At 41.4% G+C, this 18,630-nt stretch overlaps 1 protein-coding gene across 1 annotated transcript; it reads left to right on the forward strand.

The window, feature by feature from the left end:
• The first annotated feature begins 1,422 nt into the window (after window positions 1-1,422).
• PROK2 (prokineticin 2) lies at window positions 1,423-18,404 on the forward strand. The gene is made up of 3 exons (XM_069735917.1): window positions 1,423-1,539; window positions 9,150-9,275; window positions 18,175-18,404. The coding sequence occupies exons 1-3, from the start codon at window positions 1,459-1,461 to the stop codon at window positions 18,298-18,300; spliced, it is 333 nt and encodes a 110-aa protein (XP_069592018.1). The 5' UTR covers window positions 1,423-1,458; the 3' UTR covers window positions 18,301-18,404.
• Window positions 18,405-18,630: the final 226 nt, after the last annotated feature.

The raw sequence follows: 18,630 nt of genomic DNA on the forward strand, positions 1-18,630 counted from the left end.
ATTATACTCCAGAGCTGCACTCGCTATTCTGCTGGTGCAGTCACTGTGTACATACATTACATTACTGATCCTGAGTTGCATCCTTTATTATACTCCAGAGCTGCACTCACTATTCTGCTGGTGCAGTCACTGTATACATACATTACATTACTGATCCTGAGTTACACCCTGTATTATACCCCAGAGCTGCACTCGCTATTCTGCTGGTGCAGTCACTGTGTACATACATTACATTACTAATCCTGAGTTACATCCTGTATTATACCCCAGAGCTGCACTCACTATTCTGTTGGTGCAGTCACTGTATACATACATTACATTACTGATCCTGAGCTACATCCTGTATTATACCCCAGAGCTGCACTCACTATTCTGCTGGTGCAGTCACTGTGTACATACACTACATTACTGATCCTGAGTTACATCCTGTATTATACCCCAGAGCTGCACTCACTATTCTGCTGGTGCAGTCACTGTGTACATACACTACATTACTGATCCTGAGTTACATCCTGTATTATACCCCAGAGCTGCACTCACTATTCTGCTGGTGCAGTCACTGTGTACATACATTACATTACTGATCCTGTACTGATCCTGAGTAACATCCTGTATTATACTCATTATACTCCAGAGCTGCACTCACTATTCTGCTAGTGGAGTCACTGTGTTCTTTTAATTTTGAAAAGGTTAAAAGGTAGACAATCCCATAATATCTATTTTGTTAGTGTCTAAGTAGGTATAGGCTCATCACATAATGTGTAAAAATTCTTACAATATTTACATTCTATTAACATAAGGGAAATATAGCTGAATGGATAGTAATGCTATTCAAAAATATTCTTTGCTATTCTCATAGTAAGTGGATATGCCTGGTGATAAATAATCCTTATATTCTGCGAGGCGATGGTAATTTCCTGCTCACAACACCCTGATGTGGAACCACTATAGTGCTACCTCTGGAGCCTTATCTTCTTCATGCTATTTTGTTCATCCATTCACATCACCACTTCAGCTGAAGAGGGGTGCCCGTGGAAGCAGAAATGGAATGAAATAACCTTGTAAACTCCTCTTCTCAGAATTGTGACTTCTGCTGCTGATTTCTCTTACAACCAATAAACAGAAGAGCTGGGACTAATGGGTGCGGAATTTACTGCTTGTCTCCCACCCTGTGATTGGCACCTACTACATCATTGTGCTGAGCTTTATCTTGCTCTCTCTGAGTCATGGAGGATGGTTTGAATGGCAAGCCGAGCTTTATAACAGCTCAAGTAACTGGAGAAAGTCAGGGAGTCAGAACACACTTTCTTCAGCTCCTGCAAAGCCACCAAGACTTCTCCTGAGACCCATTATCTACTCAACAACTGTTCTTCTGTTGACCATCTGGTCTCATTTGGACGTCCCCCAAGGAGCTTCTCTGGGATATATATCATTCCCATCTCCATCTTCACAATTATTATGAGAAAAGTACAGTTACTATCACTCGTCTTTGGCGCTTTCCTACTCCTAACATCTGGAGAAACTGCAGTCATCACTGGGGTAAGTACTAAAAAACATCTAAAAAAAAGAAAGAAACAACAGTTTTAGAAGACTGCTACCTAATCTGGACCAGGGTTTTATTTTCACCATATATTATGCATACCAGCCACATTCTTTGAGAAGAGCACCTTTTTATTCTTGACAAGGTTTTCATTTCCACAATATATTAGTTATCTTCTTTTAGAAGACAATACTCCTAGAAGACAATTTTTCAACTCAACTGTTGTGGCTTCAAAGATGTATTACCATGAAGTTCTATTAGCTCTTGTGGATCCTAAAAATAGTGTTTTTCTACAATGACCTGTCTTTGGTTGAGAACTTCTCTTGCATACTGGACACTTTCTTTGAGACAACCACCCTTAATCTAGACAAGGTTTTTAGTTTCCCTGTTTATTATGCATACTGTCCATCTTTTTCCAGGTTACTATGCCCCTAGCAAACCACTTTTCAGTGCAATTGTTGATGGTCGTCTCGTTGAGGTATTATTACGAAGTTCTATTGTCTCTGTTAGACTCTTCGCGATCATACAAATAGTGTTTTTCTAGAATGTCCTGTCTTTGGTTTGAGGTCTTTTTTGGTTTCACAGTGGTGTTTCTCCCCTATAGTAATTTGAGGTCCTTTTGTTTGTGTCTACCTGATACCAAAAGGTCCACATATTGTTTTTAAAGTCCCAAGGATTTCATTTTGGCTGAAGAACATGCGGTTTGTCATTATTAGAACTTTATGGGGGACTTAAAATTATATCTATATACTTTATGGAACATTTTTCCACCCGTTGTTCATTTGAAGAACTACTTCAAGCTTAAGCTTGTACTCGGAAAGCTTAGGGACTACAGAATGGATGAAGAATCGGTAATGTACTTTATCTCAACTAGAACAGGAGCAATATCTCATCCAACAGTCCTACAACTGATGTGTACTAAAACAGATGGGTGACCAGGTCACCTTTGATGTTTGTGGTCCCTAGCTTTTGTCTAGAAACATAGATCGCTAGTCTTATTGTTCCCCTATAGGTCTCCGATACCCTCATGCACTCGGATCCCATGCTTGCTTGACCTAGAAGCCAAGAATTTGGTGTTGACACTGGTGCCAATTTTCATAATGTTCCCAAAACCCATGTGGAACTCCACAATCACAGACTGAGGAAAAACAAAATGTTGTATCTGGTTTAATGGGAATGTCGATTAACTTGAGTCTTTCCTATTCTTACTAATTGTCTAAACGAAGGCACATAGACTTTATACCAACGTTTTGGCTACCTAGTCTATATTTGATTCATGAGACCTCTTGCTACATGTGTGTTCCATTCTTTTTTTTTATTCTACTAGGATTTTACTCCTTGGCTATACCATTTTCTAGGTAAACAACACTCAGCCGACTGGGATTTTCCATTTCCTCAGTGTAGATGTAGTAGCCTCTTGCTTAACTCGACTTCCGCAATTGAAGAGTCATTAAATTCTCCGGGAGGGTTTTTAAAACTAATTATGACTAATTATAGGGTTTACGAAATTGAACTAGACCGATATATTAAACCACACATAAAAAAAAAATCCAAAAATATCAATTAAAACAAAGAAGACAATGAAAAAGCAGCATCCGGGGAAGCAAATGGATTAATAGTGGTCACAAATCAACCATATAGTTAATAGAATGAGTTACAAATGAGGTATCAGTTGAAAATTTATGATATCTGAGGATCTATGCCATAGATTGCCATTACTATTAAATAAAGGATATTCTGCAAAAATCTATATTTTGGTTAATAACTAAAATATATCCAGATATCTGTATCTCCGCTAAATCCTGGATTTAGGATCATTTCGGTCAGAGAACACAATGTTACTTTGAGCGTAAAGCAATTGTGGAGGGAGGACAAGTAATATTAACACGTTAACGCATTCACTAAATCACTATTAGTAAGTAGCTATGGAATATTGTAATTTTACAGTAATAACTCGGTAAACTTTCTCTAATCCGGCATACTTAGCACCCGAAAGATTCTGTGTTTTAGCTAGTCATAAACAAAATAAAATAATAATCTAAAATATGATAATTTTTTTTCATCAGTCTCATCATTTTTTTTTTATACTTAAGATATGTGTTAGAATCAAGTTCCAGACAATTAGAATTTTTTCCAACTTTAGCAATTTCTGGGTTATTTTTTTTTTTTTTTATTCAAATATTTTTATTTCTTTATTTTTTATTTTGTATTCATTAATTTTGTATTGAATTTATTTAATTTACTTGGTTGTTGTTAATAGTAATAATAGCAATAATAATATTATTACTTGCTATTTATCCATGGTAAGTGACAACACCTAGGACGACCCATCACTGATTTTGCGCAACCATTATTTGGTCTGCAACAGACTAGCTACTCATTATATAGTGAATTAATATACGGTATATTATATAGGGTCTGTGAAAAGTCAGGGGACACCACCATAGTTGCAGAAATGTGGGGTAGGTCAGGAATATGTAAGAAGAAAGCTTTCCACAAAAGGAGAGCTTGGGGATAGTTTTGATTTTAAGACCAGTAATGAATGGGTTAATGGCCAAATCCACATGATTGGGTAATTTGTGTAATCTGAGCGGCCATTGCTTTAATATATTACGTGATGCAGGGAAGAAACATTGCACAGATAGGATAAAGTGTTCCCTGCATATTTACGGTGTTTGTTACAAGCTTCATTGGTTTCCTAGAAATCCACTTTACATATTGCGTTTGAGACAGTCTCATGACTTTAAATGGCATGGGATATGCGCTGTTTAAAGAAAATGCCAAGACGCCACATCTGTCCATAGGTTCTGTCTAGTATTGCAGCTCCAACAAAGGGATTTTCTGGGATTTTTGGGGATTTTTTTTTTTTCTTAACATTTGCTCAGGAGCACAGAATGATCTAAAATAAAGAAATAGGTATTACCTTGGCTTCCCCCACATCCCCAGCATTGTGACTCCTGTGGTACTGGAAGTGATGATGTCATGTACATCTATCATATGACCGCTGCAGTCAATCACAGTCCTCAGAGGTCACATGCTGTACATGAAAACATGATTGGCTACAGCAGTGAGGTAACTTCCTTTGTTGGGCCGCAAGAAAGGCTGATGATTCAAAGAGTGAATGATACTTTTTAATTTTACTGCTAGACAAAATGTAACACAAAATCCACCATTCACAATAGGTGATGTCACAGCTCACCTCCTGCTCCTGTACAATGACTGATAACACCTCTATATACAGTAGATAACACAGGATCCACCATTCAGAATAGATGATGTCACAGCTCACCTCCTCCTCCTGTACAATGACTGTTAACACCTCTATATACAGTAGATAACACAGGATCCACCATTCACAATAGGTGATGTCACAGCTCACCTCCTCCTCCTGTACAATGACTGATAACACCTCTATATACAGTAGATAACACAGGATCCACCATTCAGAATAGATGATGTCATAGCTCACCTCCTCCTGTACAATGACTGATAACACCTCTATATACAGTAGATAACACAGGATCCACCATTCACAATAGGTGATGTAACAGCTCACCTCCTCCTCCTGTACAATGACTGATAACACCTCTATATACAGTATATAACACACGATCCATCATTCACAATAGGTGATTTCTCACCTCACCTCCTCCTCCTGTACAATGACTGATAACACCTCTATATACAGTAGATAACACAGGATCCATCATTCACAATAGGTGATGTCACAGCTCACCTCCTCCTCCTGTACAATGACTGATAACACCTCTATATACAGTAAATAACATAGGATCCACCATTCACAATAGGTGATGTCACAGCTCACCTCCTTCTCCTGTACAATGACTGATAACACCTCTATATACAGTAGATAACACAGGATCCACCATACACAATAGGTGATGTCACAGCTCACCTCCACCTCCTGTACAATGACTGATAACACCTCTATATATAGTAGAAAACACAGAATCCACCATACACAATAGATGATGTCACAGCTCACCTCCTCTACAATGACTTATAACACCTCTATATACAGTAGATAACACAGGATCCAATCACTACATGCGATGACAGCTCACCTACCCATAGTCCTCCATATACTATTATGCAATACCCATAGTCCTCCATACTGTATAACGCACTCCCCAAAGTCCTCCATGGTCCATACAGTATAATCAGCCTCCTAGTCCTCCATACAATAAAATGCATTCTTCATAGTCCATACAATATAATGCTCTCCCCATAGTCAATACAGTATGATGCACTCCCCATAGTCCATACAATATAATGCATTCTCTATAGTCCATACAATATAAGAATTCCTTAGTCCTCCATACAGAATAATGCACTCCCCATAGTCCTCCATACAGTTTAATGCACTCATCATAGTCCATACAATATACTGCATTCCCCAGAGTTCTCCATACAGTATAATGCACTCCCCATAGTCCTCCATACAGTTTAATGCACTCCTCATAGTCCATACAATATAATGTGAGTCGCCCGCCAGGGCAGTGGGGTACTTTGTACTGGATCCGGTCACAATTAAAGGGGTGGTCAGGTCACGGTGGCCGCGACCCGGTCCATGGCCCTGGGTGCTCAAGTAAAAGGGGAAAGTCTTTAAAGGGTTTAATAAAGTTTGTATTTGTGACACCACCTGTGGTTCTCGGTCAGAGGTGACTAACACTGCTTAAAGGGGTCCTCTCGGGTGATGTTACTGCAGCAAGATGGTGACGCTTCCCACAGGTGAAGCGGGGTCCCCAGGGCTCCTAAGGTGTATAGCAGGATAGTGTGATGGAAGCCGGCAAATAAATGGAGGACACAGAGTTGTAACATCTTTACCTGGTTTACTGGTCGAATCAAGCCACAGTCCAGGGTACCAGCAATAGGTGGTGATAAGGTCCGGCCGGCTTGGAGGCAAAGGTAGATCCCTCTCCCAGGTGAGGTCTGTAAGCCTTTCTACTCACGCTCATATGCAAGTTCCTTGCTGCCTGTGACTTCCATACAAGGTCCTCTTACTCCTGTCCTGGGACAGTTACCCGTATGGTGGGCAGTGCGAGCCTTTTTATAGGGTCTCTATCATGAACCGGGCTCTTCGTGTACTGCTGCACCTTTAGGTGTGAGAGCGGGCAAACTTCATAAAGTCCTTTACCCTCCGGTTCTGCTGTGCGACCTAGAGTACAACCCAGCCTCGGGCTCCCGGACCCCGGTTTCTGCCCTTCAGCTCAGAGGGTGCCCGGTCACAGTTCCCTTCTAAGCTCTTTCCTTCTCCTTTGCTCCTTTCCTGAGATGCTCCCTACATTACAACCCTTCATGTTATCTTCCTTTCCTGGAGCTGCAACTCAGTCCTGGCTGCATGGCTCCACTCTCTGCCCTCACTCCTCTACTGTCTGCTATAGACTCCTTCTCTCTTGGTCTCCCTGGACCAACTGTCTAACTCCTCCTCCAAACCAAAATACATAAAGCTGGGGAAGCTCCCCTGAATCCGGGTTCAGAGCTCCCCTTCTGGCCTGGATTCAGAATGTGTTGCATGTAGGTGCGTTACCTGGTAAAGGGAATCCTCTTTGCCTCCAAGCATGATATTACCCTCTCCGAAGGGAAGGCAACATCACTGTAACAACCGGTTACCTGGTGTGTTACAAATGCATTCCCCATAGTTCTCCATACAGTATAATACACTCTCCATAGTCCTCCATACAGTATAATGCACTCCCCATAGTTCATAAAATATAATGCCTACCCCATAGTTCTCCATACAGTATAATGCTCTCCCCATAGTCCTTTATACAGTGTGATGCAGTGACTCATGCTGCAGCTAGGGGGCACTGTGTGTTCCTCGGGATACGCATGGAGGCGTATCTGTAATAATGATAATGAAACCGTGTCCGGCATGATTGTAAATGGCCGGTATGTGTTGCAGAGGGAGTCTGCGCTGTAAGCCTGAAGTAATGTTGTTGTTCTGGGACCTGTAGTCCCACAAGTATTTGTATCATTTGTAAAGGGAGGCTTGCAGGGTTAGCTTGTGAGCTGGGCAGGTCTGCCTAACCACACCCACCTCCCACCTATGGGAGTGGTTACAGGTACATAATGTGACCATGGTGTGGTCACATGGTCTCTGTGATGGAGAGTATGTAGGCTCTGGACGGCTTGTGTGTTGGGAGGTCCTGTGCATGGTCCAGATCCCTGAATAGCGCACTGAGAGGCGGTGGACCTGAAGACCTGTGTGTTGGAAGATCCTGGGAGTAGGACTTCCTGAAGAGCACATGGGAGAGTGTATTCAGAGTCTGTGATGGCACTGCATTGGGGGAGAAAGGCATTGTCCGGGATGGTCCCAGTTCGGCAGCTTCCCTGAGAGAGAGAGTACTGACAGGAGTCAGCGTGTGGAGCAGGAGCTCCTGGAAGGTAACCCAGAGTATGGGGAACTGTGTGCACTGACAAGGGTCAGTAATGAACTGTGTGGTCTCCCACAGTAACTGGACGAAGTGGGGTCCAGCGTGTTTAGAGACTGTGAATCAATGTCGTGTGTGCTATATGAGTAGAGACATTGATACGGTGCACAAACACCCCTGGGAACTAGTCAAGGGCTGGTGGGTGTACTGAAATGTGAGTTAAAGCCGTATATGAAGTATTTAAGTTAAAGCTGCAATTTAATGTCATCTGTTGGTGCCTATTGTGTTCCACGAAGTGTAATGGACTGTGCATGACCCAGTTTATGATGCCATAATAAACCGCCTAGACTGTTTCATAGAGAAAATTGTGCCTGTGTGACTGAATCCGGTTACTAAGCGAGTGTCCCCCAACACATGCAGTAAGCGCTATCTCACAACAGTAATATGGCCATCACAAATTTCTCACTGTTAAAGAGAATCTGTCACCCCCTGAGATGTTTCTAAGCTATAAATATGGGCATACGGGTGATGGACTATTTGAACAATTCTTACCTGTATGCCTCATTGCTGTGTTCTTGTTGTCGAGAAATCATCTTTTAATGCTGTATATTAATGAGTTCTTCCATGCTCCGGGGTGTGCGGTGCCGGAAAGAAAACTCTGCCTCTAGTGTCCATTTGCGTACCACCCCCTTCCCATCAGCGTCACAGTGGCCTGTGACGTGCACTGGGGGCCCCAGAAGCCTGCGCCTGCGCCCTACAATAATTTGATTATATTTGCCATTTCTGTCCTTCTAGAGGAACTGGCGTAATTGTTCTTCAGTGCACTCGAGTCACTGCTGCTTCAGTAGCACTTCCGCGCTGACACCGGGCCCCCCGGCTTATGGGCCCCATAGCAGTTGTGTGGCCTGCTGCCATTAGCGGTTCACCACTGTTCTAATCTTGTACAATTAAAACTAAAATAACTAAATCTGGTGTATTGTATGGTATTTCTCTTCTTTTTTTTTAACATTCGACAAAAATATTAATTGCTGACTAATGATACTGTAAACAACACATTCTCCATTCACCTTGATCAGTAAAACCTTTTCTGACCTGAATATGTTTTTGTCGTTTTTTTTTCTGCCGTACAAGGACTATGCACATAATGGCATTCCTTTAGACTTTTGTTTCATGATGCATTTTGTTTTTTCATTATTTTTTTTTTTAACTTTCAGGCATGTGAAAGGGATCTACAGTGCGGAGGAGGGATGTGCTGCGCTGTCAGCCTCTGGATAAGAAGCTTACGGATGTGCACTCCTCTTGGCAATGAAGGGGATGACTGCCATCCATTAAGTCATAAAGTAAGTGCTCACCGATAATTAATTGTCATGGCTGCTAATTCTTCATAATTGAGGATTGAAACACCAAACAAATTGACTTTACTGGCGGGGTACATGAGCAATTGAAGGACTCGTGCTCACAAGTGTATTACTGCTCAATATAAGTGTATAGGACACATAGAACAATACTAATGAGTCCTATTTTTTGCAAGAAAAAGAGCATAGGGGCTTCATGCGTCTCCAGCCTCTATGCACATGACTATAGGATGTGTATGGGGCCCAAAGGTCCATGCACAGACCAGGTCTGGAAACACATCACCATTATGACCCTCAATATGGTTCTATGAACCATAGTACATGTGCCATAAATTAGAACAATATAGGTCCCATGACCCTCTATGGAAGCCTCATATGACCTTGTGCACTATCCTTAGAGTGCTTTCTCGCTGCGTTTTGGCATCCTTTCAGTGGCCCCGTCGAGGCTTACATCTGAAATTCCCTGTAAAATGGAATTTGGAAATATGCGCCGATGGGGCCATAGACTATAGTGGTGCTGGTAGAGCAAACGTACTCTTTGCCGTGCATCATTTTCGAGGCGGACAATCAGACATAATTGACTGTGTCCGAGTGTCCACCTCCAGTAGGCATATACACCCGAAAATTATGCATGGCAGAGTGAACGTATCATGCGTATGCCGTCCGCTTTTTTTTTCTTGTACACATCTCAAAGGAACCAGGAAATTCATCATCTAAGTACAGTAAATTCAAAGCCACAACCCTCAGAATAGGAATATATAGTGATAGATAGATAGAATAGATATTTAGATAAAATATATAGATATAAAGAATAGATGGATGCCATGTAGAAATTTAAGGTTACAAGCACCCTACAGATAATAAACTTTCCCCCTATAGTGCCTTTCATGTGCACTAAAGGGTATTTAGCCTTATTCAACCTATTAAATAATTTCTATTTTTAATAACCACCTAAGGTAAAGCTGACAGCTGCAGACTTATTTTATCATGCTGGGAAGGGTCAGATAGCGATGGACCTTCCCAGCCTGATAATATAAGCCTGCAGTTGTCAGCTTTACCTTGGATGGTTATGAAAAACTAGATGGTGGCCCGATTCTAACGCATCGGGTATTCTAGAATATGCATGTCCACGTAGTATATAGCACAGCCACGTAGTATATTGCCCAGCCACGTAGTAAATTGCCCAGTCACGTAGTATATTGCCCAGCCACGTAGTATATTGCCCAGTGACGTACTATATTGCCCAGTGACGTACTATATTGCCCAGCTACGTAGTATATTGCCCAGTGACGTAGTATATTGCCCAGTGACGTAGTATATTGGCCAGCTACGTAGTATATTGCCCAGTGAGGTAGTATATTGCCCAGCCACGTAGTATATTGCCCAGTCACGTAGTATGTAGTATATTGCTCAGTAACTTAGTATATTGCCCAGTGACGTAGTATATTGCCCAGTAACGTAGTATATTGCCCAGCCACGTAGTATATTGCCCAGCCACGTAGTATATTGCACAGCCCACGTAGTAAAAAGCACAGAGCCATGTAGTATATTGCACAGCCCACGTAGTATATAGCAATGTGGGCATCATATCCCTGTTAAAAAAAAGAATTAAAATAAAAAATCGTTATATACTCACCTTCCGGAGCCCCCGGATCCAAGCGAAGCGGTTACCAACGCTGAGTCCTCGCGCGCTCCGGTCTAAAGAGTGCATTTCGGTCTCGCGAGATGATGACGTAGCGGTCTCGCGAGACCGCTACATCATCATCTCGCGAGATCGCAGCATGGACCGGTTACTGGAGCGTCGCGAGCGGGAAAGGCCTGTTGTGGATCCGAGGGGCCGACGGACGGTGAGTATATAACGATTTTTTTTTTTATTATTATTTTTTAACATTAGATCTTTTTACTATTGATGCCGCATAGGCAGCATCAATAGTAAAACATTGGTCACAAAGGGTTAATAGCAGCGTTAACCGAGTGTATTACACCTCGGCATAGCACGGTCGGTTAACGCTGCCATTAACCCTGTGTGAGCGGTGACCGGAGGGGAGTACGGAGCGGGCACTGACTGCGGAGAGGAAGGAGCGGCCATGTTTCCGCCCGACTGTGCCCGTCGCTGATTGGTCGTGGCTGTTTTGCCGCGACCAGTCAGCGACTTGGATTTCCATGATAGACAGAGGCCGCGACCAATGAATATCTGTGACAGACAGACAGACAGACGGAAGTGACCCTTAGACAATTATATAGTAGATAGTGGGGACCCTGTCATTTTTTTAATTAATAGGTTTAATAAGGCTAAACACCCTTTAGTGCAACATGACAGGCACTAAATTGTGAAAGTTTTTTATATGTAGTAGGGGACTTGTGAAACAGAATATCTATGTATAAGATGGCTTTAATATATGTAAAATAGCTTTATGCAGGTATATTAAAACAAAAAAAAACAGAAAACAAACTCGCATGACATAAGTTGAACCATACAGATTCCACAAGTCCAACTTTTCAGGAGAAACATATTTTTTATACGTTAATGTGAGCGAGCCCTTATGAACAGAGTTTGCTCCGATCACGGCAGTTTACACTTTTAGATGCTGCGGTCAATCATAACTGTGGCTTTAAAGAATATAGAAATGGGGAAAGGTGACCCTAGAAGCACTGTAATGTGATTGCAAGGTGTGAATTTTATGGTCCCTGCAAACCAGGGGACCTACTGAAAGTTCCTCCGTCTGCCATATTTTTATACCGATGACGTCAAGCCCTTGGCTGGGTTTCTTAGGAGATCGGTAATTTAACAATACACAATATTACAGTATCTTAGTGTATTGTACAAGTGATTAAGTCATCTGGGGAAATTATTACAAAATCGGAAAAAAATAAAAATATTTTTAAAATGTAAATATATAAAATTAATTTCACTCCTTTTTTCAAAACATGGAATAAAATCTAAAAAAAAAAACAACAACAAAAAAACTAAATGTAGTAATTCCACATAAGTAACTATGCGAAACCATACAAAACAGGAAGGAAAAAAATAAAATATAGAACAAGCAGTTTTGCTATTTTTTATTCACTTCGACCTCACCCCCAAAAAATGAAATAAAAAAGGGTATATGAGTAGTATGAACCCTTAAAAAATAATGAAATAAAAATCTAATTTTTTGGGGGGGTATTTACTTCACCTCACAAAAAAATTGAATAAAAAGATCAAAAAGTGGTATGGTCCAGTGATAACAGTAAAAACTACAGCTAGTACCGCAAGAAAAAAAAAGCGTCTTGTGAAGACAAGGAGGAAAAAAAATCAAAAGTGAAAAGGGCCAACTGTAAGACACCCAAGGGCAAAATAAAATTGGAGCTGGCCCTAATTTTAGCTGCCAGAAATGGAGGGTCTGGGCCTCATCTGGGCAAAGAAAATGTAGGCCTTGTTGTCAGTAGCAACCAATCAGTGCTCAGCTTTCATTTGACCAGAGCACATAACTAGATGAAAGCTGCACTGTGATTGGTTGCTATGGGCAACAAAGGCCATTTTACTATTATACGGTTTAGATATTTCCAATGTTTGTCACAAAAATAAAGGCCTTTCAGTTGTTGTAAAACCACTGCTCCCAGCATGGGCCTGACAGGAATATGCTGGAAGTTGTAGTTTTCCAGAAGGCGGACAGGCAGAGGTGGCAGAGCACCATTTTCCACAGACATTTATAGATAATAAACTACATTATGTTGCTTCATTTAGGGCAGTTATTTACAAGGGTTTCACACCAGATCATTTTTCCTGTCCTTGCCTTTCACATTTACGTCAATTGGCAGCTAATGGCGCCCGTATTTTTTTCAGAAGGAAGAGCAATGCTGGTGATATCACTAACCAATTACTGTGATTTTATATTTTTCCGTTGACATGAGGGCATGTATTATTTTTGTGTGTGTGGGACCCTTCATTTTACCATATAATTTACTGAAAATGGGAGGAAAATTTTCAAATGCAGTGAAAAAGTGAGAAAAATACAATTGCGTGATTTTTTTTTAAATATTTTTTTTATAGCGTTCATTATGTAGTAAAAATGTCCTGGCATTATGGCTCTCAAGATCAGTGTGATTACAGCAATACCAATTTTGCATAGTTTTTTAAATTTAATTTAAGAGGTGAAATAAATCCAGAAAAAATAAATGTTCACCAAGTCCTGTAACTTCTTTATTTTTCTGTCTATGGAGATTGTCTATTTTTTTGAGTGGCAAGACATAGTTTTTATTTGTATTATTTTGGGGTACGTCCAATTTTGTAGCGCTTTTATTGCATAATTTGGCAAGGGAAAAAAATGGCAATTTTGGCATTTCAACTATCTTTTTTATGGTTATTAGGGCTTTGGTGAAAGTAGTGACATAAGATTATATTATATATATATATATATATATATATATATATATATATATATATATATATATATATATATACAGTACAGACCAAAGGTTTGCACACACCTTCTCATTTAAAGATTTTTTTAAATTTTCATGACTATGAAAATTGTACATTCACACTGAAGGCATCAAAACTATGAATTAACACATGTGGAATTATATACTTAACAAAAAAGTGTGAAACAACTGAAAATACGTCTTATATTCTAGGTTCTTCAAAGTAGCCACCTTTTGCTTTGATGACTGCTTTGCACACTCTTGGCATTCTCTTGATGAGCTTCAAGAGGTAGTCACCGGGAATGGTTTTCACTTCACAGGTGTGCCCTGTCAGGTTTAATAAGTAGGATTTCTTGCCTTATAAATGGGGTTGGGACCATCAGTTGTGTTGAGCAGAAGTCTGGTGGATACACAGCTGAGTTCTACTGAATAGACTGTTAGAATTTGTATTAGGCCGGTTTCACACGTCCAGATAATTCCAGTACCGGAAAAAATCGGTACCGGAATTATCCGTGTCCGTGTGCCCCTACGTTTCTGTGGCACATCAGTGTGGCACATGTGCGGCACACATGTGCCACCCGTGTGCCCACTGTGTACCACACGCACCGTGCTGGGTACCACACGTACCAGCATCTGGTGCTGAAGCCGCGATTCATATCTTCCCTGCAGCAGCGTTTGCTGCAGAGAAGATATGAATAATAGTGTTTAAAATAAAGATCTATGTGCCCCCCGCCCTCCCAACCCCTGTGCGCCCCCCCCCCCCCCCCGCTGTTCTGAAAATACTCACCCGGCTCCCTCGTTGGCTGTCGCTTCTTCCTGTTCTGGCCGCAGCTTCTCCTGTATGGGGGCGGTCCTCATGTGAGCCAGTTTCTTTGTAGCGCATGATGGTTTTTGCCACTGCACTTGGGGACACTTTCAAAGTTTGCCCAATTTTTCGGACTTACTGACCTTTATTTCTTAAAGTAATGATGGCCACTTGTTTTTCTTTACTTAGCTGCTTTTTTCTTTCCATAAGGCCGGTTTCACACGTCAGTGGCTCCGGTACGTGAGGTGACAGTTTCCTCATGTACCGGAGCCACTGACACACGTAGACACAGTTAAATCAATGCATCTGTGCAGATGTCATTGATTTTTTGTGGACCGTGTCTCCATGTGCCAAACACGGAGACATGTCAGTGTTCGTGGGAGCGCACGGATTACACGGACCCATTAAAGTCAATGGGTCTGTGTAAAACATGTACCGCACACGGACGTTGTCCGTGTGCAGTCCGTGTGCCGTGCAGGAGACAGCGCTACTGTAACCGCTGTCCCCCCCACTGGTGCTGAAGTCGCGATTCATATCTTCCCTGCAGCAGCGTTTGCTGTAGAGAAGATATGAATAATCGTGTTTAAAATAAAGCTCCATGTGCCCACCCCCCTCCCATTCCCTGTGCGCCCCCCTGCTGTTATTAAAATACTCACCCGACTCCCTCGCTGGCTGGCGCTGCTTCCTGTCCTGGCCGCACCTTCTACTGTATGAGCGGTCACGTGGGGCCGCTCATTTACAGTAATGAATATGCGGCTCCACCCCTATGGGAGGTGGAGCCGCATATTCATGATTGTAATGAGCGGCCGCTCGTGACCGCTCATACAGTAGAAGGTGCGGCCAGGACAGGAAGCAGCACCAGCATCTTGCAGCGGCATGCTATTCCATCCGGTTTGCGTTTAGTTGGACCATCATTTATTTTTCAACAGGACAATGACCCCAAACACACCTCCAGGCTGTGTAAGGGCTATTTGACCAAGAAGGAGAATGATGGGGTGCTACGCCAGATGATCACCAGACCTGAACCCAATCGAGATGGTTGGGGTGAGCTGGACCGCAGAGTGAAGGCAAAAGGGCCAACAAGTGCTAAGCATCTCAGGGAACTCCTTCAAATTTGTTGGAAGACCATTCCCGGTAACTACCTCTTGAAGCTCATCAAGAGAATGCCAAGAGTGTGCAAAGCAGTCATCAAAGCAAAAGGTGGCTACTTTGAAGAACCTAGAATATAAGACATGATTTCAGTTGTTTCACACTTTTTTGTTAAGTATATAATTCCACATGTGTTAATTCATAGTTTTGATGCCTTCAGTGTGAATGTATAATTTTCAAAGTCATGAAAATACATAAAAATCTTCAAATGAGAAGGTGTGTCCAAATTTTTGGTCTGTATATATATATATATATATATATATATATATATATATATATATATATATATATAGTTAAGTATGTACATTTTTTTTAATAGTTCTACAAAAAAACAGTGACATCGCAATCTATTTTAGTACCCACAGAATACTTAAACCTGGAAATGTTTGATTGCCAATACTATGTACTGCAATACCTTGGCGTAACACAACCCGCACCTGCGATAGGATATAATTGGATGTCTTACATCGAGGAAGGGGTTAAACAGATAATGCAAGAGTAAATTTCTGCAAAGACTTGCAAGGTTAGAGTCACTGGCAAGTTTTTAGGCCATATTCACAGGATGCGTTCACTTTGCGTTTTTACTGTTATTTTACAACACTTCACGAAAATCACGACAAAAAGAAGCGAGGATCCATTGTGTGGACATGGCTTATGTTCAGACTGTTTTTTGAGACAGTCAAAAATGACAGTTTTTTTTAAAGAGTAAACAACTTCAGGAAATGCTCCTTTATTATTTATTTCTTGATATGTAAAATTTGGAGAGAGGAATCCGCTTCAAAGAAGTGGCATGTATTTCCTTTTTTTTTTTTTTTTTTAACTGGCGTTATTCAAAAACCAGAAGAGGGGGAAAAAAAGCTAGAAAACCTGAACTTGTGAGCAGAAAAGTAGGAATTTGAAGGTGTTTTTTGTTTTGTTTTAGCTGATCCACTCCAAAAAAACAACTCCTCAAAGAAGTCTATGTGAATATACGGTACCTTTAAAAGGTAGCAATCATCAGAAAATGATCTATTAAATCAGGTTTTTGTGTTAAGAATTTTTATTTTTACATATGCCAATTTTTTTTGCATATCACAATCTGTATTAAAAATATTAAGCCGAAATCTTGCAAATTTTCATAGAGACTTTTTGTGATTGGTAGATCCCGTGTTGACAAATGTGTACAGAGGTGTTTTCCTTTCATTGTAATCTGTTATGAAAGGTAATTCAGTACCACAATGGACATAGAGGTCAGCGCACATACAGTGACCTGGCAATAACCCAAAAAACAAGAACGAGCTCTGAGACGTGGGAACTCTGTTGACCGCAATTCCTAATCCTCTCCAACCACACTAAAGGCAGCCGTGGATTGCGCCTAACGCTCCCTATGCAACTCGGCACGGCCTGAGAAACTAGCTAGCCTGAAGATAGAAAATAAGCCTACCTTGCCTCAGAGAAATACCCCAAAGGAAAAGGCAGCCCCCACATAAAATGACTGTGAGTTAAGATGAAAAGACAAACGTAGAGATGAAATAGATTTAGCAAAGTGAGGCCCAACTTTCTGAACAGAGCAAGGATAGGAAAGGTAACTTTGCGGTCAACACAAAACCCTACAAAAACCACGCAAAGGGGGCAAAAAGACCCTCCGTACCGAACTAACGGCACGGAGGTACACCCTCTGCGTCCCAGAGCTTCCAGCAAGCAGAAAAAAAACAAATTGACAAGCTGGACAGAAAAAAACAGCAAACAAAAAGCAAAGAGGAACTTAGCTATGCAGAGCAGCAGGCCACAGGAACGATCCAGGAGGAAACAGGTCCAATACTAGAACATTGACTGGAGGCCAGGATCAAAGCACTAGGTGGAGTTAAATAGAGCAGCACCTAACGACTTCACCACATCACCTGAGGAAGGAAACTCAGAAGCCGCAGTACCACTTTCCTCCACCAACGGAAGCTCACAGAGAGAACCAGCCGAAGTACCACTTGTGACCACAAGAGGGAGCTCTGCCACAGAATTCACAACAGTAATCCTGTCTTTGATGATAATGAGACTGCTGAAAACTTTTCTTGAAAAAAATCGAAAAGTCTAAAATATCCCCATTAGGCCATGTGAAAATTACAAAATTGCCAATTTTGTTTTTATAATTTGTAAAAGCTTTTTAAAAGTGCATATAACACAACAACCTGATTTAAAGGGAACCTGTCATGTCTCCAGTCGCTATAAACCTGCAGATATAGAGTTAGTCTGCAGGTTCATAGAATCGCAATGTTGTTTGGCCTCCCTACTGAATGCGCAGCTACAGGGAGAAAATTAATTTTATTCTTCCAAGGAGGCGCCGGCATTAAGCCCTAGTATGCCTCTTCCTATCTGAGATTTTAATGACACAGTTAGATGCTTTTGTGTCTGGAATATGCATGTATGTCGTTGTATGCCATCGTTTTATGAGATGAGACTACTCCTTTAAATATGTCATATGTTGGGGATGGGGGGGGGGGTGAAGTTTTGCCATTAGTCCATAATGTCATCTGTGCTTTTTTATTTCCGCAGACCCCATTTTTTGGAAAAAGAATGCACCACACCTGTCCATGCCTGCCAAACCTGGCCTGTACAAAGCTGGATGACGCCACGTATAAATGTTTGCCGTTCCTAAAGAGCAACGATATATATTTTTAAGAGGTTCCAGCGATGAAGGAAACGTGATTGTGAAGTTTTAAAGTTTTTTGCAAATTTTTTTTCCCCATGTCGAAAGCTGAAGACGCATTAAAATAGCGAAACATGGCTGACGGCAGCCAATCAGAGCTCAGCATTTCTGTCTGTTATTTGCACAGAATAGTGATACCTGATTGGTTTCTGTTGGCAGTTTCACCCTAAATGCAGATGGACACCAATGCAAAGAAAAGGGTGAACGCGGTGGGCAACATTGTATTCAATTGATGCCAATAGTAGAGGATACAGGGGAGCTCTGTTCATGTTCAGGGGATCCATCACTCCTGGTCACGTGTC

This window comes from Ranitomeya imitator, chromosome 8, assembly GCF_032444005.1.
Source record: "Ranitomeya imitator isolate aRanImi1 chromosome 8, aRanImi1.pri, whole genome shotgun sequence".
NCBI classification, from domain to species: Eukaryota; Metazoa; Chordata; class Amphibia; order Anura; family Dendrobatidae; genus Ranitomeya; species Ranitomeya imitator.